The sequence below is a fragment of the Ascaphus truei genome, chromosome 3 (genome assembly GCF_040206685.1).
Source record: "Ascaphus truei isolate aAscTru1 chromosome 3, aAscTru1.hap1, whole genome shotgun sequence".
Lineage (NCBI taxonomy): Eukaryota > Metazoa > Chordata > Amphibia > Anura > Ascaphidae > Ascaphus > Ascaphus truei.
In genome coordinates this window covers 162,937,133-162,963,176 of record NC_134485.1, presented here as the reverse complement: position 1 = coordinate 162,963,176, position 26,044 = coordinate 162,937,133, and the positions used below count along the sequence as shown (strand labels likewise).

General features: G+C 45.3%; 1 protein-coding gene across 2 annotated transcripts in view; it reads left to right on the top strand.

Annotated features, from left to right (window-relative positions):
• Window positions 1-26,044, top strand: part of C3HXorf38 (chromosome 3 CXorf38 homolog) — an 88,910-nt gene that overhangs the window by 22,661 nt on the left and 40,205 nt on the right. Inside the window, exons 2-6 of one of the 2 annotated variants that reach the window (XM_075589692.1) lie at window positions 5,367-5,501; window positions 21,754-21,876; window positions 22,287-22,436; window positions 23,320-23,496; window positions 23,583-23,756. In XM_075589692.1, coding sequence (XP_075445807.1) covers window positions 5,367-5,501; window positions 21,754-21,876; window positions 22,287-22,436; window positions 23,320-23,496; window positions 23,583-23,756 — 759 coding nt within the window. The remainder of the gene's footprint in view (window positions 1-5,366; window positions 5,502-21,753; window positions 21,877-22,286; window positions 22,437-23,319; window positions 23,497-23,582; window positions 23,757-26,044) is intronic. The other variant, XM_075589693.1, reaches the window with a different exon arrangement.

Here is a 26,044-nt window from a genome sequence, read left to right as displayed (position 1 = left end):
TGATACTGTGGGAGAAGCAATGCAAATTGTTACTGTTTTAAACATAGGGTCTTTAACATCGGTAGCTCCAGGCACCTTTTTGAGAGGTAACCCTAGTTTTGGGACAGGACAGTCAATAGCAAGTACCCCAAGTATTGTGGAAGACACAGAGAAAAATAAGTCAATTTTAAAGACGGGATCTTCTGAAAAAAGGGAACGTTCCAAATGCGATACCCCTGAGTTCGTGGTAGTAGACATACAGTCAGTAGTGGATACCCCGAATACTGTGGGCGAATCAGCGTGAAACAGTATTATTACAGGAATGGGCATCCCAGACTTAAAGTCATTTTTAATCATCCCGGAGGCTGTGGCATGATCCGTGAGAGAAACTGGGGTAAACTCTCCAACAGACACAAGGGATATCTTGCTTGTTACAGAATTGGGTCCCTGAGAATCCCTAGTGAGGGCATCAGACTCCATGGGAGACTTAGTGACAGGGGTTTTGGAACTGATTAAAGGAATTGCAGGTATCACAGATTTAATAGGAGAAATACCTTGCAAAACAGAAATTTTAGTAAAGATGATAGGCATCACAGATAGGACAGACAGAAGTAAGCTAGGCAAGGTTGCTTCTATAACAGAAGATTTGACAGCGGCAAAGCTTAACTCAGCGGCTGCTGGAGAACTTTTAACTACAGTGAGAAGGGACTGCAGATTTACAAAGTCAGGGATAAAGGGAGTCTCAAACTTGATAGCCTGATCCTTCAAAAAGAAGGGCCCTAACTTTAATGGTACTGAGAGAGCAACAGCAGATACGCTGATCTCAGTAGGGGTCACTTGGAAAGGAGCATAATATGTACTGTTCGTTTTAAACCCTAGGATTTGAGAAAAGGAGAACTCAGACAGTGCAAGTGGGGCAACCACGACTGTGCTGGCCTCTGAAGTGGGTATTTGGGAAAGAGTGTCTGGGACATCAGAAACGACAACAGATTCCACGAAAAGGGGTCTATGCTCAGAAGCAGGGGTCTCAGCTCTCTGAGTGGCAGATGGGGTGAGTGAAATACCTAGGAGTAGGGATTCTGCGAACAGGTTTAGAGAAACAAACGGCTCCAGAATACTTTTTACTGGAGCCAGTATATTTGTCGAAAGTTCAGGGGGCATAGCCCCGAGAATTTTAGCCGAGTCAGAGGACAAAAGGGGTTGATCCTCTGAGGCTAAGGAGGTGTCCCTGACTGACGAACTAAAGGGATCTACCAAGGAAGATTCACAGGGCTGACCTGCAGGGGTTAACATAGGAAAAACCCCAAGGGTTAAATTACTCTGTACCTGAGAATCAGAGAAATAGAAGCTAGTCTCCGAGAGTGGGGTCATAGGGGGTTCTGCCTCTTGCCCTAGGGACCTATCAATAGACTGCGGAATACTAGGGTTAGCAGTAGGGACCTCACAGAGCAGACTAGCAGGGGTTAATACAGAAAAAACCTTGGACACAGAGCTTAGAATTTTTGGTTTAGGAAAAGAGGGCAAACAGGATTCATTCTCTGGTGCTAGGGAAGACACACTGACCTGGGGACTGCAGGGATTTACAGTGGGGGACGCATAAGCCTGACTAGCAGGGGTTAAGACCGAAATAACCTCAGAGACAGAATTTAGGGAGGTTAACTCGGGATTAGGGAGCGTGGCAGCTTCTTCCTTAGCGGGCAGCGACAGAGAAATGGTTTGACCATTCTTAGGAGAGAGAGGTACCCCCACAGGTTTAGCAACAGAACTGACAGAAAAGGGTTTGTGAATAGTCTGTGCGTGGGCAGCAAGTAGAGGTTCACGCTCGCTTATGTTTTTGTCAAATTCCAGGAATAATTTAAGGGTGGTGTCTATAGCCTGAGCCGGTACCCCAAAATCCGCAGGTTCAAGACCTGGAGTAGACATAAGAAGGAGTAGTTGGGAGTACTGGGCTTGTAACATCTTCTTCACCTCTCTACATTCCTGAGACCTTGTAAGTATTTCTTTACGAGTTAGTCTTTCTGAAGGGGTTAACCCTTCATACATACATTCAAGATTAGGTGGAGGCAGTCTTTCAAACAGATACTGTTTTTCAAACAGGGACTGGTCCGCAGCCTGGGACATAGGTACAGTTAAACATTTACCATCCCCCGCCACGGCGCGGTCCGGTTTTAATGGGCCGAGCATACTGTTACGACGTTGCTCGCCACAAACCGGGACCGGACCGCGGGGCTGAGGTGGGGTTATATAATCACCGACCTTAGTCCACGCAGACTGATCCGGAGTGCGCAGTTCGTAGTCGTACATCGCAGGGTCAGGATTGGAGAAGGCAGCATCGTCGTTAATGAAGCAGGAGTTCGGCAACAGGAAGTCAGGAGATCCCCGCTTCAGCTTAGGAACGTGAGTGCGGGGGTGGCTTCTGCGCGAGGAGCGGCCTCGGCCCATGACGCCGATCTCAGCAGGAGGAGACAGCAGGCTGGACGAAGTTCACCGCAGGGCAGCGTCGGGAAGAACCAACGCTTCAGCGCAGAAGTCCAAGGCAGGTCACTGCAAGAGGATCGCAGCAAGCCGCAGGAAAGGAAGGGTAGCCACTGCTAGGAGAGAATGCAGCAGGTACCGGTGCTGGCAACACGCTTCAGCACAGACGTCCCGGGTAGGCCACTGCAGGAGAATAGCAGCAGGCCAGTGCTGGCATCAACGCTTCAGCACAGACGTCCAGGGCAGGCCACTGCAAGGATATAGCAGCAGGCCAGTGCTGGCATCAACGCTTCAGCACAGACGTCCAGGGTAGGCCACTGCAAGGAAATAGCAGCAGGCCAGTGCTAGCAACAACGCTTCAGCACAGACGTCCAGGACCAGGCCTCTGGATACTCAGGAACTTGAAGGTAAGAACACTAGGAGAGAGGCCTGGGATGGTTTGTGGCAGAGTCAGTAACATAGAGAAATGAATAGTTATGCTCGGCGCTGGTTCAGAGCCAACGCCTAGAATATAAAGGGCGGAGATCCAATCACAGGAGGAGGGTGTGTGAGAACTCCTCCAATGAAGCAGCACAGGGCAGAAGCTGCAATGAGAGCCAGCACCTGTGCCATAGATTGCCAGAGGAAGCCTGCAACTGCACAGGTCTGCAAGGCAATAGTCAAAGCCAGTAGTGGATTCCTTACAGTATCACAGAGTTTTAAGAACTCGGATTGGAAATAGTCGAGCGCAGAATCAGGGTCGGGAATTAAATCGATTCTGTGCCATGGGCAGTTGGTAAGGTCATCCAGAAACTGTTGTGGGTTAAAGTTTTTAAATGTTCTAGTGAGAACTTTAGGGCGGTTTAATTTTCCTTACACAGTACACTATTGCATGGTCACTGAAAATATCAGGAAGTATGCCAGAGGATTGGATTCTGCTGGGGTTTGAGGAGAGAATCCAGTCTAGCAAGGAATGGTTGTGCGATTTCAGGTTTATCCGTGTGGGTTGGGAAATGAGTTGCGATAGGTTAAGTGACTTGAGTTGTATCTGGATTTTGTGGTTTTTAGGGTCAAGCCAATTGAAGAACTAGCAGCTCACTCTTCTCATTCAGAGAGGAAATAGAGCCAAGAAATTGGGTGATATCAGTTAGGGATTGTAGAGGGGCTTTAGGGGGGCGGTAGATGCCAGCAAGCAAGATGGGCTTAGAAAAGGGGAGGCAGATTTTGCCAACTAGGATTTCATAAGAGGGTGGGCTTGGTGGGTAATTTAACAGTGTAAATTGTAATGTGTCTGCAATATAAAATAACACCCCTCCTCCTCTCTTTGACCTATCTCTCCTAAAAATGGAGTATCCCTGAATGGCGATATTTGCATCAGGGGTTTTAGGGGATAGCCATGTTTCTGTAAGAATGATGGCTTTGGGTTTATGCATAAGGCACCATGCCCTTAGTTTGTCCAGTTTGGGCAGCAGGCTCCGGATATTTATATGGGCGACAGATAGCCCTTTTTGGAATTTAAAGGTGGAATTCTCAGGGCCATTGGACAGAGTTGAAATGGGAGGACCTGGGTTAGGTTCAATATCACCTGCTAAGGAGAGTAACAGTACGAGTAGGAATTTGGGTAGTTGTTTGGAGGTTGTAAATTTGTGGTGTTTGCCATTAGAGTGAGCAGTGGTTGGTGTGCTGGTTTTTAGAGCTCTCCACCAACATTCAGTAGATAGTGCAAGGCTTTTGAGTAGTCCAGGGTGTATGGTGATGTTGGGTGTGGGCCAGGATGGAGAAGTTTGTAGTGTATAGAGAGAGTAACATCTCCATGAGGTCAGCAGAAAGAAAAATGTTAAGATACAGAGCAGGTTCATTTTGCCAGAGGTAGGCAGTGCTGCAAGGAGCTGTTGTAAGCAAAGTGAGTGTGTGCAGACTAAACAGCAGTGGTGTGCCTGTTCCTTGTCAAATGTTTTGCTGCATTGCAATGCTAGAGTCAGTTCAGGTTTTCAGTGTTTTGTGCAGTCAGTTTTGGGAGAGGCTGCAGTGAAAGCAGTTGTAAAGGGGTGGGGGGTTAAAATATGCAGGATAACAAGCATGGGATCATAGTGTGATCTGAATAGCTTACCGTTTGTTGTCGTGAGTAAAGAGTTTGCAGAAAGATGCAGTCCCCAGTCACCTCTAGTCAAACTATAGTCTACTGTAACTATAACTTGTCACTTAAAAGCACACTTTAAATGGCTCACTATATCTTGGCAATGCAGTTCCTGCAAATGCAGGAAGAGTATTAGATTTATACAGCTATAGCAGTCACATGACCCTCCCCCTCCCCAATAAATCAGCTTGTTCCAGTTGGTCAATTAACAGCACAGAGTTAAGATGGGGAGGGGGGGGGGGGAAACCACCTTTTGATATTCAAACATACTAACTTATATCAATGCTAGAGGCCAGAGCCAATCTTTTAAACAGGGCTTGCACATCAGGAACATACCTGTGAAGAGAATGCAATTAGATCCATGTCATACCAGCTGAGGTTATTGGTCTTGCATGAAGAAAGTAAGTATATTAACTTTAGTCTAACTATAACTTGTCACTTAAAAGCTCACTTTAAATGGCTCACCGTATCTTGGCAATGCAGTTCTTAAGTTTGCGTGACACTTTAATTTCGAAATTTCCATACTTTAAGGGTTTGCTTTCAAACCTTAATACACTTTAACAAAGTTTTTTTGTGTGTCTGTGCGCGTGCGTGCAAGAAAAGGGAGAAAGCACAAAAGAAATCCAAAGTTTCAGGTCCAACTAAAGGGGTTAATGCATGGAGGCTAATTGTCCCAGCGACGACAAAATGTCATAGATCGTGTTTAAAATACTCTGACTTCAGCGTCCCTCGTCACCAAAAAAATTGGCGGAACGATGGGACTTTATTTGATTCCTTCATTGTTTTCTCCTGCAAGTTCCAGCCTGGTTGTTCAGTGTGCGCAGAATGGAAGAGACAGATTTTAGATCACCATACGAACAGAAATGGAGAAATACACTGGGGAAACTGCAATCCATCGCACTGGACTACAAACTACTTCGAAGTTGCAAAGGTAAAGTTGTGCATTCGTTATTACCTGTATATCACTTCACGCTCATCAACTCATGCAATTTCACTCCAAAAAAGGTAATTTTAGTCAGAAAACAATAATTTGTCAGACAGGATAGAAAGCCGTTAGACATGAACTGACCATATTTATTTTAATCATGAACTTTGTTAGGGTTAATATGCACTTTTTTCATTGTACATCATCTATGTTACTATTTTTTATAATCTTATAATTTTTTATAATTTTTTTATAATAATTTTATAATGAATAAATAAAATGGCTCAAAAAGAAAACACATTAACTAGTGTTGATCACACAATATATCAACTACTGTAAGCATTTCTCCGGATAATGAATGAGTATGAGTCAGTTCCTAACAGTATTGTAGCATGTATAGTGATATCTTAGGCTGAGTTTATAGTGGAGAGTGGCTGTGCTCTCCAGCGCTGATGCTTGCTGATGCTCACCTCCCGCTTTACCAAGCGGCTGCTTTTCATGTTCTTGCCCATCAGACAGAGCGTGTGCTCTGATAGGTGGGGCTTGTGGGCAGAGGCGGGTCGGGAGGCGGGACAGGGATCTTTGTGATGGGTATGTATGTGTATATATATGTATGATATATATAGGATATATATAGATATATCCAAAATATATATATCATATATAAAATATATATATTTCATTTAATATATATCCCCTATATCCATGGATATAATGGATATTTATATATATATGGACCCTGAATTAAAAAAAAAAATTATACACTGCACACACACAGCACACTGCACACACTCACTACACATACTCACAGCACACACAGCACCAGCACACAGCACTCTCACAGCACACTGCACACACTCACTGCACACACAGCACAATGCACACACACACAGCACCAGCACACAGCACTCTCACAGCACACTGCACACACTCACTGCATACACTGCACACACACAGCACACTGCACACACTCACTGCACCAACACACACACACACACACACACACTCTCCCATACACACACACACACTCCCATACACACACACACACACACACACACACACACACTCTTTCACACACACACAAAGTGGGAGGGGAAGAGACAAGAGCATCCGGCTCCTCGCCTCCATCGCCCTCGCCCCAGGGGCCGACCGCACACCACCCCGCTCCCACCACTGCTCCGGGACACCCCCCCCCCAGCAGCCGCACACACCCCCTCCGTCACCCGCCCCGGGCAGGCAGCCACGGGGATCGGGGCTGAAGGGGGACAACGAGACCGCTCCCACCAATGCTCCGGTCCCCCCCCGGTGGCCGCAACACCCCCCCCCCCCCTCCATCACCCGCCCCGGGCAGGCAGGCAGCCACGGGAACCGGGGCAGAGGGTGGGGGGCACTGTTTACCCGCTTCCCCCCCCCCCTCCATCACCCGCCCCGGGCAGGCAGGCAGCCATGGGAACCGGGGCAGAGGGGGGGAGCACTGTTTACCCGCTTCCCCCCCCCCTCCATCACCCGCCCCGGGCAGGCAGGCAGCCACGGGAACCGGGGCAGAAGGGGGCACCTCCCTCCTCCTCCCGATCGGGTGAGCGGCGGCCTTTTTTTGTTTTTTTAATTTTTTTAATTAGTGCGACCGCGAAGGGAACGGGGAGCGGAGGGAACGGGGAGCGGAGGGAACAATGGCCGCTCTCGGGTGTAAGATTTCTGTGCTGCGCTCTGATTGGAGGTTGTTCGGTCACGTGACCGCACCTCCACTCCAGCAAGCACAGAAACACAGATTTGCCTGTAGCTGGAAGCTGAGCGAGGTTCAGCAAGCGTGAGCAAGCAAGCGGAAGCTTTCACTCAGAATGGCACCATAACATATAATGGGTCTCTGAATATATGCTCAGCGCGCATCAGCAAGCACTACGCCACTATAAACTCAGCCTTATATAGCATATATGACATAAAAATAGTGTATTTTGAAGATGGAAAGTCCTCCTTGGCGCTTGGATCCTGGATATTCGTGCAGTTGTTCTCCAATGTATATAAAGAAAAGACAATACAATATTGCTTCAATAAAGTGTTTAAGAGACACACTTTGTCCTTCAATCACCTGGATGTGCACCCCTTACATGAAAAATTCTGCGATATAGGAAAGTGTATATACAATCCTTTGCATTCCATGTTCTTTATTACACCTGATCTTGGTAAAAGTGTTACTCCACCTATGACTCAAAGAAGAACCACCCTTAATCCGGATTTATCTGTAGTGTTCAAAAATACACATACAGTATACTCTATTGTGCAGAGTAGTAGATCCATACATACATACATGCAAGTATAGAGAATATATCCTATTAACTTAGCTTATATACTTCTTCAACATAGACTTGAGTGTAGGACGATTCTTATGGCCACATGTATCACATGAAAAAGAAATTAAAAATATCCATTGAACAACAACGTTTAAAAAAATCTTAACTTAAAATATCACATAAAACAGACAATTGGAAATTCACTCACGGATTCCCACATACAAATATGCGGTGTGAATCTTTAAAGCCGTTACCAGTCCCTTTTTCCCGGTCGTAAGGAAGGCAGGATCTCTTGATTAAAGTCCCCACTTCGCCTACACTGCTTCCTAACCACTTCCGCGTTCGCCTGCTGTGACCTCAGCACGTGGTTACGTTCCCTCAGGGTTCTGCCTGGATCAGCATCGCTCCTCTGCAGTGTAGTTGAGACGGGGCTTTCCTTTGACCTCCTCTCTCCTTGCCGGCTCCAAGGGTTATGCGATCAGCCTGCTTGCTTTACTTCCGCACATGCGCACAAGACCCTACGCGTTTCCCGGACCACTGTGCGCTTCGTCAGGGGTATTCCAATGTAGTGGGAACCTCATCCTTTTAAAGTCCTTACAGATGATGTCTATTAATTATCCATTACAAGATAATGTTGCAAACAAGACTATAATGCAGATAACTGTATTATATAAGGGACTACTCATCATACTTCAATGGACTAAACCTTAATCCTGCATCATTCTACAACAACTGACACAATGCAGTAATGTAATCAAATAATTAAAAAATGCCTATTGATAATATACACAATACATACAGACATTATAATGGACTTATGGTCATACATAGAAATATTTCAATTTGAACAATTCATACATCATTCATAAATGAACTAAATTTAGCTATTTTCCCAAAGGGGGGAAGGAATACATATAATCTGACTTAATATACGTCCAATATAATGAACAACATACTATAAATGTAATGTGAGAGACAACTAGGTCAGCGTTTCCCAAATGGTGGGTCGCGACCCGGCACTGGGCCACGGAACCAAAATTGCCGGGTCGCAGCGAGTCTGACCGCGCGGTGCCCCCCCATGCTCAAGTTGAAAAAAATTGGCGCGATTCCCCTGCGGTCCCGCGCGCATGCGCAGGGCAAGCAGGGGCTCCCCCCCCGCTCCCAACGTGGGACGGAGGAGGAAGTACCAGCTCCTACTGCGGCCCGTTTCCCCCCACGGCCAGCTTCCCGCGTTCCCCTTGAGCTCACCTCCCATGCCCCACCTCCCGCGCCCCCAATCCCACCTCCCGTCCCGGGCAGCTGCCGCGGGGATATCGGGGGCAGCAGGTGAAAGCGTCCGGCGGCAAGGTAAGTCACCCCACCCCGTCACTGTCACCCACCCCGTCACTGTCACCCACCCCGTCACTGTCACCCACCCCGTCACTGTCACCCACCCCGTCACTGTCACCCACCCCGTCACTGTCACCCACCCAGTCACTGGCACCCACCCAGTCACTGGCACCCACCCAGTCACTGTCACCCACCCAGTCACTGTCACCCACCCAGTCACTGTCACCCACCCAGTCACTGTCACCCACCCAGTCACTGTCACCCAGTCACCCTCTCCCACCCAGTCAGTGTCTCCCACCCTCCCAGTCACTGTCACCCACCCAGTCACTGTCACCCACCCACCTACCCACCCAGTCACTGTCACCCACCCACCTACCCAGTCACTGTCACCCACCCAGTCACTGTCACCCACCCAGTCACTGTCACCCACCTACCCACCCAGTCACTGTCACCCAGTCACTCTCTCCCACCCACTGTCACCCATCCAGTCACTGTCACCCACCCAATCACTGTCACCCAGTCACTGTCTCCCAGTCACTGTCTCCCACCCACCCAGTCACTGTCACCGTCTCCCAGCCACCCACCCACTGTCTCCCACCCAGTCACTGTCAAGGTCACTGTTTGGTCACTGTCTAAAGTCACTATCTAACACCCACCCAGTCACTGTCCCCCACCCACCCAGTCAGTTGGTGCGGGAGATGGGCACGGGGGCGGGCAATGGTGGCTGCGCAGTCGCTGGCGGGCAGGGGGAGGCGGTGGAGCTGCCTGCTTGGATCGCTGTCCTTTCCCCTCTCCCCCGCGTATACATATATCAATATATCAATGCTGTCACGCCTGTATGCCCGCAGACCTGGCAAGACCCCAATACTGAGGTGGGAACGGTATTACCACACACCCACAGCAGTGGGGGCAAGCCCGGAGAGTGGTATGGCGTTGCTGGGCCTGTTGGAAGATTAGTTAGTATACTTGCAACGTCTTGATGGTTTAAGCATAAGAATAGTGGTGTCCGTGCGCCAGAGTCCAGGGATCCAGAGAGTAGAGTAGTCAAGTTCGTAAGCCGAGTCAAGGGGTTACAGAGGTCAGCAAGGTAGAGTTCGTAAGCAGCGTTCAAGGGCAACAGAGAGCAGAGTAGTCCAGGACGATCAGGGGTCAAACCAGGGAAATCCAGAGATAAGCAGGAACAGGCTGGAACACAGAGAGAGCAAAGCATAGGACTGCACACACAGGGATAACAGAAGCTATGCAGAGCAATGATAGAAAGGACAGACAGGGGTTATAAAGAAGGGACCACCAATGGGAGAGAGAGGAGGAACAGAGAGTGAAGATGGAGACAGCAGGGATAGGTGAGGAGGAGGAGACCGGGGAACCAATGAGGGAGATTGTTGCAGGGCATGAGAGGAGGATTCAAGACATCGGGAATTCTAGAAGAGGAGCGTGTGCGCACGCCCTCTGTAATCTGAGGGTGCGAGCGCACAGGCTGCGTCACGAGGCGCGCGGAGCGCCGCGCCGTGGGGACACCTGCAGCGGGGAGAGAAGGAATGGAGGCAACTGCCACCGGAGGTATGGGAATGGGAGTAGCCACCGAGGGGGACTTGAAGCGGGGAACGTCATAGCAGGGGCTCGGGGACCGCGCGGGTGTGCGAGGCCTGCGGGGCGCGCGTCGTGGCAACGGAACGGCTTCAGAGGCTGCCGGGGGAGGACAGGAGCGGTCACAAGAAGGGAGTTTGTCAGGAGAAGGGGCAGCGAGGGTGACGTCAGGGGTACAAGCAGGGGAAGGAATCCCCTGAACCGTCACAAACGCCCAAATGTGAGCGATAGAATAGATATGCATAGGCATCAGATTAGGAGAGAACAGTCTCCTTTTTTATGGGGGGGAGAGAGGAGAGACAGTTGGAGAGACAATATAGAGGACAGGGAGAGAACCAGACCAGAGAGGAGGAGAAGATTCAGGGGAAAGAGGGGAAGGAAAAAGAAAAAAAACAGTACACAAACAGCCAATATTAAATAATAATGTAATAAATATCAGTAAGTACTCACTAACAAAGAATGAGGAAAGAGTGCTCAGTAAGGGACTATCATCTGGACCCACAAAAAAACACCAATATGTTTGAACTGTTTATTGATACTCACAAATTTGTGAGAAAACTTTCCCTTAAAATGTTTTTCATGAGGGTTGCTATAAGCAGATCTGTGATTGATATTGGTAGGTCAGCAAATACGAGTTTAAGTAGTCCGATTTTGGGTGATGTCTTACCATTGGAGGAAGCATATTCACCTTTTAGGGCACAATCTACATTTAATCCCAGTTTTTGCCGAGGGAATTTTGTGGAGACTTTCACAAAAATGATCATTGAGGATTTTGAAAAGGAAGTAAACGGTTTTAAAAACAGGAATAATAATTTGAGCAGAGAGGAGAGAGAATGTGTGGAATCCCTAGAATCCAATAAGGATATCGTCATTAAAATGGCGGACAAGGGTGGAGGAATTGTAGTAATGGACCATGCATACATTATTACATGTAGGAAGCAGTCAGATTACTGGGAGACACAATTACTTATCAAAACCTTGAAAGTAATCTAACTAATGAATATAGGGAAGCAATAAGTGATCTGCTAGAATTAGGAAGAGCAAGTAATGTATTGATAAAAAAAGAATTCGATTTCTTAGATAGACAGGATCCTAAAATCCCTATTTTTTACTTCATTCCGAAGCTGCGTAAGAATCAGACACATCCCCCAGGGAGACCTATAGGGTCCGGCATCTCGTCCATGACAACTAATTTATCATAGTATATAGATCACTTTCTGCATACATATTTTATCCAATTACCCTCATACATAAGGGATACGATTCACGTATTGGATCAATTGAAAGATATAAGATGGCAGCCTCACTATATATGGGGTACGTGTGACGTCACTATATACTGTGATAGATCATCAACTGGGACGAGAAGCTGTTAAACGTATTCTAGAGCAAGATCGAGAAATACATGAAGATCTAATCATCTTTCTGCTAGATGTGATTATGTTAATCTTAGAACATAATTATTTCAGCTTCAACTGGGACTTTTTCCTACAGGTCTGTGCAATGGTGATAAGCACCAGATTTGCACCAAGCTACGAGAAGATCTTTATGGGCATGTGGGAACGCGACTACATATGGTTCGGCAACCCAATTGGTGCGAATCTGGTGCTGTCTCGCCGTTTCATAGACAGCGTGTTGTTCATTTGGAGCGTCACTCAAGATGATTTGGATAACTTCATTTTGCACATCAACAATAACCCGTTGAACCTGAAATTTACATGTGAGATAAATCATACATCAATCAATTTTTTGGATTTGGTGATTTTCATTGAAAATAATAAAATTCATACAAGAACATTACACAAACCTACTGATGTAAATAACTTTCTATTGGCATCAAGCCATCATGATCCGAAGTGGATCAGCAATATCCCCCTTGGCCAATTTTCCCGCTTATGCAGAAACTGCTCACAAAAAAAGACATTTATAGAGCAAGCTGGTGAATTAAAAATTATGTTTCTCAATAGAGGCTATGAAGAGAAAATTAATAGAAACGGCCTATGAGAAAATAGAAGCTGCTGATAGAGGGAAAATTATAGAAAATAAAATAAAAGATGTGAGTACTGAAGAGAATCTCACAATTTCTTTCATAACAGAGTATAATGCTATGGCCCTGAAAAAAAAAAAAAAAAGTCTTAAAAAAACATTGGGGAATATTATTGAGAGACGAGCATTTAAAAACAATCCTTCCACAAAATCCCTGAATCATCTTCAAGAGAGCACCAAATTTAAAAAAAAAAAAGTCTTGGCACCAAGTCAGATTAAGGCTAAGGAATCCAAGAATTGGATAAAAGGTTTGAATGGTTACCATGTCTGTACCAACTGTAAGGGGTGTGCAGCAGAAAAACATTCAAATCAAACGTGACCAATGAGGAATGCAAAATAAGATCTTTTATTAATTGTAGTAGTGACCATGTGATATACCTCCTCGAGTGCTCCTGCGGCCTGCAATATGTAGGAAGAACTAGCAGGTCACTAAAAAGAAGATTAGCGGAACACATTAATAACATCAAGAACGGGGTGAAAACGCACAGTGTGTTGAACCATTTTTATTGGTTCACGGTCAAAATCCAGCAGGCCTTATATGTTTGTTTTTCTTATATGTAAAGTCAGTGAATGCCCAAATTCGAATTGGAGAAGGGAGAGCAGAATAACCCAAATTTCCAGAAAGCAGACGTACTGGATTTATCAGTTAAAAACGCCTTCTCCCCTCGGCCTGAACTTAGACTTTGAATTAGAATCATTTCTCAAAGAATGACCAGGTATCTATGTATTGTTGCGGGGGGTTGATTTATGCCAGGATGATGTGGATGTTAATCAATCTACGTCATGGGTATGGATCAATCTCTTTGCAAATAAAATTCTCTTCATGTATCCATTAATCCATTATGTATAACCTAGTTGTCTCTCATATTAAATTTATAGTATGTTGTTTATTATAATGGATGTACATTAAGTCAGATTATATGTATTCCTTTCCCCCTTTGGGAAAATAGCTAAATTTAGTTCATTTATGAATGATGTATGAATTGTTCAAATTGAAATATTTCTATGTATTACCACAAGTCCATTATAATGACTGTATGTATTGTGTTTATGATCAATAGGCATTTTTAAATTATTTGATTACATTACTGCATTGTGTCAGTTGTTGTAGAATGATTAAGGTTTAGTCCATTGAAGTATGATGAGTAGTCCCTTATATAATACAGATATTTGCGTTATAGTCTTTTTGGCAACATTATCTTGTAATGGATAATTAATAGACGTCATCTGTAAGGACTTTAAAAGGAGGGGTTCCCACTACATTGGAATACCCCTGACGAAGAGCACAGTGGTCCGGGAAACGCGTAGGGTCTTGTGCGCATGTGCGGAAGTAAAGCAAGCAGGCTGATCGCATAACCCTTGGTGCCGGCAAGGAGAGAGGAGGTCAAAGGAAAGCCCCGTCTCAACTACACTGCGGAGGAGCGACGTTGATTTGGAGTTGAAATTGGAGGTGAAGATTTGAGGAAGATTGGGACTCTGCACAACAAGTTTGCAACTGTGAGAAATTAACTTTCCAAAAGCTGTGATTCTTTGTACACTTTCTATTAATTTGACCACCCAATATTCCCTATACACCTTGCATGGCATCTCTTAACACCTTACTGTAAGGACGCCGCGTCTCCTACCTCCCGCGGCGCCCTACTCCTCGGCTCCGGCACTCACCCTCTCAGCCGCCGGGACGTGCGGCATCCGGTCCCACGTCTCCTCCTCCCTTCCTCCGTCTCCCGTCGGATATGCGCGCCGCCGGGGAAGACCCTGCCTGCCTTCGCGGCGTGCTTCCGCTCCCCCTTCCACCACGGGTGTCGCGCGCGCTACCGCCAATGATCTTGTTTCCTCTACACCTGCTCTGCATCCAGCCTCAACCTATCAGCGCTCTACCTACGTCTGACCTCACTGCTGGTAGTTCCCATTGGCTCCTCTCAGTATATAGTGCTACCAGCCCAGAGCTGATTGCTGAGCATAGTCAGTCTTTGGTTGTTCTTGCTACAAGCCACTTCGCAGTCTGTTCCTGTCTCCTTGTTATAGATCCTGCTCTGTATCCGGACTCCTGACTTCTGGCACCCTTGAACCCTGGCTCACTTATCGGACTTCTACCTTCTCCTCTCCTTGACCTCTGGCATTGGACTTCGACTACTCTTGACCTCTCCAACCCTGATCCCGGCAAGTACCTCTACGATCCAACACTCTCCTACCCCGACGCAGGCTATCCACAACTACTCTTCTTACCGGACCCGCTCACGCGGCTGTAGGGCGGTGGTTTACCTGTATCCCCACCTCGGCCTCGCGGTCCAGTCCGGTTTGTGGTGAGCACTCCTATACTCCCGTGACACTTACCTGCACTGCCTCCATTTCTGCCTACCTGTCTCTTGTGGGTAACAGCCGATATCCCTGTCAATTATCGTTTCTCATTTATTATCCCACAGTGGGTTACTGGTATCCACATAGCACCTTAAGACATTAGGTGACCTAGGCAGAATACTTACCACCATGTATCATGGGCATCTGCCATTAATATCCTTCAATTATTTCACATTGACCTGTACACATTATTTACCCATTACTACTTTGGGTGTCTAATTCTCCAGGCTTATTTACCTTCAGCAGTCTACACTATATGACACTTCAAGCCTTTTACATGAGGCGTATACTTACTATGTTATGAGTGTATTCAGCCCAAGGTATTCTATCATTCCTTATTGCCCTTAGTGGACATGACTGTATCTAGTGCTCTACAAAGCCCCCCTGTTACTAAAGCGTAGTACACTGTGCAGGCACCATCAGGGGATACGTCACAGGTCAATTAACGATACATTAGCACAATTTGCATAGTGCTATAAATATCAGCACTTTGCTCGTCAGTCTCTTCCCCTGTCCCCCCCCCCCCCACATGAGTCTTGAGAAAGCGTGTTAACGCGAAACACACGCATCAACCACGGGTGCACGCTTACAGCTTGGTACTAGCCCACAACATTTTTGTCGGCACCTGCTTGCGTGCTATCATATGCCCCTGTACATTAGTATTAGAATGACTGTTTAAGGGCGCATTTAGGGTTAGTAATTCATCATTGCCGATTTGAACAGATATCAACACTCACACAGTGCTTGGATCCGCAGCATGACTCATTGACTGCTCAAACTACACAGTATATTTCTATCAGGCACGAGAACGCATCGGCAGGTTACCTCAGGGTAACATGAGGGTGTTTACCTGCTGACCTACCCGACATCAGTAGGACTTGGTCCGGGATATCAGCCATTCATTTGGGGTCATTACAGGTTATTTACCCCACAGCATGTTATCAATTTCTGGGTACCAGCCTGTCTGCAAATATATTTGCACTTCGTCCTCTGCGCTAACAGCCATTTACTTGGGGGCATTAGTGCATACATTGTTATGCTACTATTCTGGGTTACTTATATCCAAGGACGTCAGTACATTTAATATACAGCACTGACTGCGAGTATATCTGCCATCTGCAGCCAGCGGTTTCAGTACAGATAGGAGCCATACACTTTTAGTGTACTGTAATATACCTACCCAGTGGACAACTATTTTTTCCACACTGTTTTCATACAAGCCATCTTGTGTATCAAGTCATACCTAGTGGTGTGATTCGATTAGGAGGTGTACATTATAGGGTCACAATCAGGCAGACATGGGTCCCTGACGTATTACACACAAGCCCTGTATAGGGAACCTCCTTCTCTTAGGCATCAGTTTGGCATTAATTACTAACCATATGTTGTTCTTAATTTAAGGACAGTGGATATTTGTTTCCACTTTGCTAGCCTATGGATAATTGAATGCTTGGTGCAGCAAGTGACAGGGTTTAAAATATCCTTTCACGCATTTTGTATCCTGGACACTACACTCAGTGTCTGCATTACAGGATCAAACAGAATGAACCCAAGTGATTTGAATCGGCGCTAAAGCTCTCAATAGAAGAAATGTAATGAAAAAATAACATATAGGTGTGTAACCCAAACTACAATACTTCTCAACCATCCAAGGAATATGCAAAGATTCCCTACAAAAGCAGTCTTGGTCCGGGGTGGGAAGGGAGCGATTGAACCAGGAAACACACCGAAAAAGATAAAAAATAAAAAACAATAATAGTGCATTATGTCAATACAATCAGGAGTATAAATGGTATCTTGGCTCTGTAGAAATTCCTACTTACAACAAGTGGAATATAAGTAAGCAGTGTTCTGACTCTGTCAGTGTAGATGAGGTTGCATTTCCAGTAGAGGGAAAGGATTCAGGATCAGGGAAACTTCAAACGGGGACCATGTTAGTATGGTATACTCAAATCCAAACCGGGTAGAGTGTGCATGGAAAATATAAACGGACTAATGGTATAGATCGCAGGAACAATTTTATCACACAAAAAATAAGTAGGTAATGTACTTACAATAAGTACATATTACATGTACATATACAATAAGTACATATTACATGTACATATACAATAAGTACATATTACATGATTTGCTCCTGAGGAAGCTGTTCTCACAGCGAAACGCGTAGAGCCTGTCCAGTCTGCTGCAGCTGCCCACCAAGTGAAGACGCCTGAAGTTGCTGCCGTTCCGTTGCTGTCTGTCCCCTTTGCCTCCAGCCGGATGTCGTCACCCGCTCACCGGAAGTGACGTCAGACGCCATCCATCGGCGGCAAGCTTGGGGTTAAGGGAAGACACAAGTGACCTTACCATCCAGGACCAGCACTCTACTGCCTCACGATACCTTGATATGTACATGTAATATGTACTTATTGTAAGTACATTACCTACTTATTTTTTGTGTGTGATAAAATTGTTCCTGCGATCTATACCATTAGTCCGTTTATATTTTCCATGCACACTCTACCCGGTTTGGATTCGAGTATACCATACTGACATGGTCCCCGTTTGAAGTTTCCCTGATCCTGAATCCTTTCCCTCTACTGGAAATGCAACCTCATCTACACTGACAGAGTCAGAACACTGCTTACTTATATTCCACTTGTTGTAAGTAGGAATTTCTACAGAGCCAAGATACCATTTATACTCCTGATTGTATTGACATACTGCACTATTATTGTTTTTTATCTTTTTCGGTGTGTTTCCTGGTTCAATCGCTCCCTTCCCACCCCGGACCAAGACTGCATTACAGGATCAACATTTGTGTTTAATTATCGTTTTAATCACCTTTATTTTAATTGGGTATTAAAGTTACTAATTTTAATTAATTCATAAAACAACCAGGTGATGACAGAGTACCCTTAATAGGTTACGTTTTCTTTGTGTGTATATACCCTTTCTATCCTCCAGTACATGGAAAGTCTCTCCTGCTGCATCTCACTATGGCCTCCCTATTGCTTTTTCTGTTTACTGTTTCCTCACTCCTTTGTGAACGTCTCTGTTCTCTCCAACTTCCCCACTCCCCACTGCACCATTATTTATACACCTCTCTCCCAACAACTTCTTTACCCCTCAATAAAAAACACCTCAACAAATCCTCTATTCACACCCTCTATCTACTCCTTCCTGCTGCTGAGGATCTCACCCAAGCCTAAACCCAGACATACACACCTGCTCTCACCCACGCCTCCCTACCATCTCTTCCCCTGTAAATTGTGTTAACCCTCTCATTTTAATACTGACTAACCTTAAATCTTGCCCCACAAATCAAGTGTCCCAATAGCCTGCACTCATGGTTACTGTCCCACACTCAGTCACTCCTACCACCCATTGTGATCAAGCACTGCCATCTACAGCACTTATTCCCTCACCTGCTGTCTCTGTAAATTCCCCATCAAACCTCTTAGATTGTAAGCTCTTCGGGGCAGGGATTTCCTTTCATATTGTCTGATTTTGCTGCACTTATTGTATTATTATAATTCCCTGTACTGTATTCTTTGTGAAGCGCTGAGTACACTTTTGGCACTATATAAATAAAGACATACAAATAAAGGCATACAATACAAGCAGGCGAATGCAGAAGTGGTTAGGAGTACCAACACACGAAGGATGCCTGGCAATATCTCCAAGCAGTACAGACGAAGTGGGGACTTCAATCAACAGATCTAGCCTTCCTTACGACCGGGCAAAAGGGACTGGTGATGACCTAAAGGTTCACACCGCATATTTTTATGTGGGAATCCGTGAGTCAATTTCCAATTGTCTGTATTATGTGATTTTTTTAAGCAAAGATTTTTTTTCAACGTTATTGTTCTATGGATATTTTCAATTTCTTTTTCATGTGATATATGTGGCCATAATAATCATTCTACACTCAAGCCTATGTTGGAGAAGCATATAAGCTAAGTTAATAGGATATATTCTCTATACTTTCATGTATGTATGTATGGATCTACTACTCTCCACAATAGAGTATGTGTGAGTTTTTGAACACTACAGATAAATCCAGATTAAGGGTGGTACTTCTTTGAGTCATACGTAGAGTAACACTTTTACCAAGATCAGGTGTAATAAAGAACATCAGTATATGGAAGCAAGGGATTGTATATACGTTTTCCTTTATTGCTGAATTTTTCACGTAATTGTATATACACTTTCCTATATCGCAGAAATTGTCACATAAGGGGTACACATCCAGGTGATTGAAGGGGATAGTGTGTCTTTTAAACACTTTATTGAAGCATATTATATTGTCTTTTATTTATTTACATTGGAGAACAACAGCACGAATATCCAGGATCCAAGCGCCAAGGAGGACTTTCCACCTTAAAAATTCTATCAAGAAGGTTTATTTGAACGAACCTTCAAGTCTTCTAGGCCGCAGGACACTGGACAATACATCTAATCGGTACCGTATAATGGAAATTATACATATAAAGACATACAATACTGTGATGAGGTCTTTTGAGCCTTTGGACACTTATATGGACAGTGGTAATCTGGTTTATTTACCATTTTTGAATGCGCCAGGAATTGCATTTCTTTTTTTTCACAATGTCTTTTGAGCGCTGAGCTTGTGTTTAGATTGCATTTTATAAAAAATAGTGTTCTCAGGGTATTTTTTTTTATTTTTTTTTTAGCTTTTACGTTTCTGAAAAGATGTATTTTAATTAAATCTTTTTGGCATTTGTAACTATTACCTCTAGGACACCCTTCTTTCTTAGGGGCTATATACATTTACATATGTATTGACAGTGGTCGACAAATCGCCCAAAAATCTACTCGCTGAGCAAGAAAATCTACTCGCCACCTAGTCCCGCCCCCAGCCCCACCCCGTTTAAAAAAAAAAAAAATAGAAAAATAAATAAATAAATTCCTAGTAAGAACAACATTAGTTTTTGACACAAGTTTATTTATTGTATTACATTATACTACAATTAGTCCTTGTTACACGTGTGTGTGTGTGTGTGTGTGTGTGTGTGTGTGTGTGTGTGTGTGTGTGTGTGTGTGTGTGTGTGTGTCGGATTGCCAAAAAAAAAGCCAGATGTGAATGACTAGTTTCCTGCACCCTTTAACCAGTGTCTGGATGACCCCGCTTCACAATATCTAAAGCAGCAATCCCACCTGGGATCTTACCTGATCCGCAGTCCCTCAATGTCTAGGTACCCTCATTCCCACAATGTTATATGTTGGAGGGGGGTGTTCCCTACCTGTCTTCTGGGTTAGGGGGGATTCCGATATCTCCCGTGTGAAGCTCGAGAGTCATATCTGGAAGAAAGCAGTATAGGTTATTTTGGTGTAGGTATAGGGCAGTTAAGATATATAGGGTAAATAAAATATCCAGATCCAGAGTGTGAGAGAGTGTGGGTGACAGAGAGAGAGTGAGTGTGGGAGAGAGAGAGAGAGGCGGTGAGAGAGGGGCGGTGGCAGACAGAGAGGGGCAGAGGGTGACTGGGTGAGTGGTTGACTGGGTGGTTGGGTGGGTGACTGGGTGGGTGGGTGACTGACTGGGTGGGTGACACTTGACTGACTGACTGGGTGGGTGACTGACTGGGTGGGTCTGTGGCTGACTGGGTGGGTCTGTGGCTGACTGGACACTTGGGTTTGACTGGACACTTGGGTTTGGGCGGGTGACTGGACACTTTGGTTGACTGGACACTTGGGTGGGTGGGTGACTGGACACGTGGGTGGGTGGGTGACTGGACACGTGGGTGGGTGTGTGACTGGACACGTGGGTGGGTGGGTGACTGGGTGGGTGTATTCACACAGACAAACACACGCACAGACACAGACACACTCACAGACACACAAACACACACATGGGATGTCGCACATGAGGTACTGAGAGTTTGATCTCCTCGGGGGCCAGTCGTAATTACCTGCCCGGGGATCTCCTCTCTCCCCTTGTCCTCCTCCTCGGCAGCACTTCCACCTGCCTGTGTGACGCGAGTGTCAGGCAAGTGAAGCCCCCCCCCCCCAGGCGGACGCCGCCACAGGCCACCACCACCGCAGGACCCCCCCCGCAGCAGGCCCCCCCGCGCCGAGGCGGACGCCGTGGCAAGCCGGGGGGGGAAGCGGGGACCGGGGGGGGGAAGGGGGGAACACCCCCGCTACCATCTCCCACCCCGCAGGCAGACACGGGGATGGGGGGGAAGTGGGGCCCAGGGGTGAAGGGGGGAACTGCCCCGCTACCTTCTCCCACTCCGCGTGAAGACAAGGGGACCGGGGGGAAGCAGGGGACATCCCCGCTATCATCTCCCGCCCCACAAACCAGTTCACAAGGGGGGGGGTTCACAAGGTAGCGGGCCGCGGGATGCAATGGAGTACTAACCTCTTCAAGCAGCAGAAATGAAGAGGATGCGCCTGCGTGGCCTGAGCCTGGATGGAAAAAAAAAATCTTGGCAGCCTGCCAAATCCTGTCAGCCAATCAGGCTGCTGGATTTAAAAAAAAATTTCAGCGCGAGCAGGGAAATTTTCAAAGAACCGCATGCGCTGCTTGGGTGGCCATGACTAGCTCGCCACGAGGTCAAATCCACTCGCCAGGGGCATGCGGGGGAATAGGTTTGTCGAACACTGTGTATTAATATACATATTTATTTGTTTTATTCTAGGCATACATGCCACGTGGACATGCAGACAAGCAAGGACCTCATAAGTGTGACATAGCAGCTCTTCTCAATCTGATAAATGGTTGTTGTCACTTCAGATCATCTAATCTACCGAACGTTAGAGAGGTAAAAACTACTTCTTGTAGATGACAAAAGTCTATAGGGACTATGGTCCATATCGACAAAGCTAAACTATCCATATTAATTTCAATCAGGACCCCCTGTCTCCTGAAATACTTACCAAATTAGTTGACGGTCATCGTTCTTTGATTTTCAAAGATAGCATCCACAGTCATTCAGTAGGAAGCCCCCCGATGTCATTGTAGGTTCTTAGTGGCCCACGAGACACTGGGGTTTGGCAGCCATTTTGATTTTTCAAAACAGAGCTGGAAAAACGGAAACTAAACTGTAAGTATCTCGGAACCAGAAGGGGGACCCCCCGGTTTAAATTCTATATGTAAAAAAATTGTTGGAAAAGAAAAATAAATAGTAGGGATTAGTGCCTTAATACAAATCTCTTAATCTTTTTTTTCTAGATTATAAAGTGTCGTAATGATTTAATGCACTCCTATGACATGAAAATGTCTTCTTTCTGGCTGGCAGACTTTAGAAATAAGATACAGCAATTCATTTCTGAGTTCATACATGTACCAGGTCTCAAAGAGCAAGGTGCCCTAATACAAGAGGTAAATATTTCTCTGTTGTAGCAATAAAACATGGTATTTCTCATTAGGACTTTATTATCAGCGCATTTATTTAGATGAAGATAACGTGTTCCTCTGGTTACTCACAAGATATTGCTAAAGCAGGACCCTGGCATGGCAACGCCTCGTATTGACAGTAAAGGTAGAGGAGCTGAAGTGCCCTAATAATATAAACTTTATTTCATATAGCGCTTTTCTCCCAGTGGGTCTCAAAGGACTTCACAATTACAGTATAGTGCACGGTACGCAGCACATAGAATACTTACAGTCCCTGTCCAGATGAGCTTACAATTTACGTTTTTGGTGCCTGAGGCACAGGGAAATAAAGGGATTTGCCCAATGTCACAAGGAGCTGATACCAGGAATTGAACCAGGTTCTCCTGATTCAAATTTAGTGTAATTGTTTTACAGGGTCAGTGTCTTTACCCCTAAAGATACTTATTGTAATTGTTTTCTAACAAATGAGTGAATATGGAGGTCTGGGTACTGTGTATGAGATACCAAATATACTCATATATAGTTGGTGAGTTGACTAAAAGTTTCTAATTAAGTGGCCCTGCTGCCTCTTTCTATAATAATGCTTATTTGAAACCTTAATACATATTCCCAGAGAGTGCGTTTAGTTTAGCTTAGCTTAAAAGGTATTAGACGTGAGTGTATAGAAGAATGTCAGGAACCCGCCTGTTTTTTTTGTCCATTTTTAGAGCAAATAAGTTCTTGTCAGTTGGAAGAATGTAGTTATTCCTGGTGTTATTTTATGTAGCATTAATTTTTAAGCAGAAAATGGTCAAGTGTAACTTTTACTTCTTCTGGGTTTGTTTTTTTTTCATTATTATTATTTGTGTTTCTTCCCCGCACAACATAGGTGCTCTCATCAGACTGGGCTGTTGAAGATCTAGATCAATTTGAAGTTGATGGAGCCATTAGATATCAAAGTTATTGTCTAGTATCACCAGTATATGGTATAGAAAAGCAATTAATACAGGAGCTGCTTCAAGAAATATATCTACAGATAGAAGAACAAGGCACATTGTCTGAAAAGGTGCATTTAATGTTTTACATTCTGTCTAAGAAAACTGCATCTCATCAGGGCATGTTTCAGTACTTCCTGTCATTCTCTTTCTGTAGGACCTCGACAATGTGCAAAAGATGAAAAACTTCTTATCGGGTCACAAAGATCTTCAGCTTACTTTGCGAGCAGACATACGCAGGCTTGAATTCTTAGAAAGGAACACATTTAGTTCTTTGGAGTTAAAGGGAGCAATGGAACAAGATGAGGATGTTCCAATGGAACCAAGGAAGGTGAGATTTATGTTTAGGTGAGATGTGTGTGTGTGTTACACAGTATATATATATATATATATATATATATATATATATATATATATATATATATATGTAGAGGTATCAGTACCGTGTTAGCCGAGCTTCAATGATCAAAAAATAAATAGATGATACCGTTCTGTGGCTAACGAAATGCTTTTATTTGTGCGAGCTTTCGAGATACACTGATCTCTTCTTCCGGCGATGTTACAATGAATGAAGCAAGGATAACTTGAAAACAGTGTCTCTTGGAATGTTATCTGTGCTTGTCCTTCCCCCGGTGTGGATGTGTTTTATGGCTAGAGGTGTCAAAGGGTAACTGAAAGCAAGTGAAGAAAGAGTGTGTATGTGTATCAGTGTGAATAAAAATGAATGGAGAGCCCACAGTATAAACAGTGCTCTACACAAGGTGTGTGTGGAGTGAGAGGGATATAAATGGTGTGGGTGGGTGTGGAAATGTGAGAGTTTGTAGCACAACTAAAAGTGTGTGTGGATACTATGTGGTCCCTATTGGTGTATATGGATGGAAAAATAAGGAGTATTAGTATGTGTGAGAGACAGCTGTGTGTGCATACATATAGCACAGTATGTACAGACATGGCCTTTAGCGCTCATGGGAAGAGAGTTCGCTAGTGTCAGTAATGCGCAGTGATATTTCCCATTGGCTCCCCGGCTCACCCTTTGCCCTATGACGCGCAGGCTAGTCAGGTGACGCGCTACTGCTCCCGACACCGGTCGCAGGTTATGGACATCAGAGCAGGCAGCCTGGATCACGAGAGGGATCTCCCTGCTCGTGGTTCCAGGATGTCAGACGCAGATGTCTGAGCTGGCTGCCTTTGATTAACAAATTGCCTTTCCCTGCTCGTGGATCCGCATGGCTCCTTCTGGTCCAGGCATTGGTTGTTCCCAAATGGTGCTCAGCTGCACAGCAGGTAAATAATGACAGGTTGCTGGTGATTGATTATGTTTAATTGGTTGCACTAGGGGTGTGGGTATATAAGTAGGGTCACTGTTAGTGTGGTGTTTGCACGGCCCTGAGGAAGGTCTCCCTGAGAGACCGAAACGTTGGCTTTCGTGTATCTGTTCTTTTCAATACAGATTATTTTGGATTACACCTCGTTGGTTGCTGTCTCTTTACTGGTCTTTGGGCTGGTTCGTATGATATGTGGATCCCTATGGGACTAGCAACTGCCTTTTGCCTTACATTAGAGTGCTGACTGCTTGCTTTATGTTACTTATTCTTTATGAGTTGTGCACCTACGTACTTGAATATTTTCCTTCTCAACTGTGGCGCAGTGGGGAAGTGTATTAATTGACGGAAACAGCCATTTTTCTATCTTTATTATCTATATGTGACATTGTATTTATATGCTATGGAGGAATTTGCTGATATCACAGGAATTTTTTCTTCCTTATCGGATGTGGCTGGCTTCAGCGATGCAGAGGTGGCACAGATCCGCTTTGCGGAGTCATTTGAATCCGTGGTGGGGCCAGATAAGGCAGCGGACATCTTCAATGATCTCATTAAATTAAAGAAGCGTGAAGTGGATTTTTTCCTACATGGGGTCACCCTATCCCACTATCACAAGGAGAGGATGCTGCCCAGAGGCTTCAGGGTGAAAAACCAACCCACTATAGGTAGGAATGATGTGGAGTTCTGTAAGCGCTGGATAGCCATTTTAAATAAGTGCTCGTTCGACCTGATGATTCTGGTCATTGACCAATCAAGTAAAGAAATTGCGAAAATCAAGAAGGATATAGAGCTGATAGACACCAAGCATGGGGGGATCCTAGCGGCGGACACAGGCACGGACTGGACTGACAAAATTAAAACCACGGTGGATACATATCGGGACAACCTTATTAAATTCAAAAAGGAGAAGCTCCGACAGGTGACTACAGACTACAAGGAGAGGAATGTCTACCGGTGGCTACTAGGCCTTGGAGAGACCAAAGGTGCCAGAAGTGGACCACAACGCCGTTACCAGCCACGATCCAAGCGCAGTGGTGCTGGCAAAATGGGATATACCACCAGCGATACTGACCAATCTGATGCCCCGGATAGCGCCCCTATGGAACCTTTTTTAGGATCAGGAGATGGGGGTCGGGCCAGAATACCCCCACACGGTGCTATACAAGGAGAAACAACAGGAGAGGTGGCCGGAGATCGGCGATATCCCGTACGCGTAGGCAAAACGGCAAGGGAATCCAAGACACAGCCGGTGAGACGGTGATATACAATCTGTCGGACCAGTATTTTACAAAAA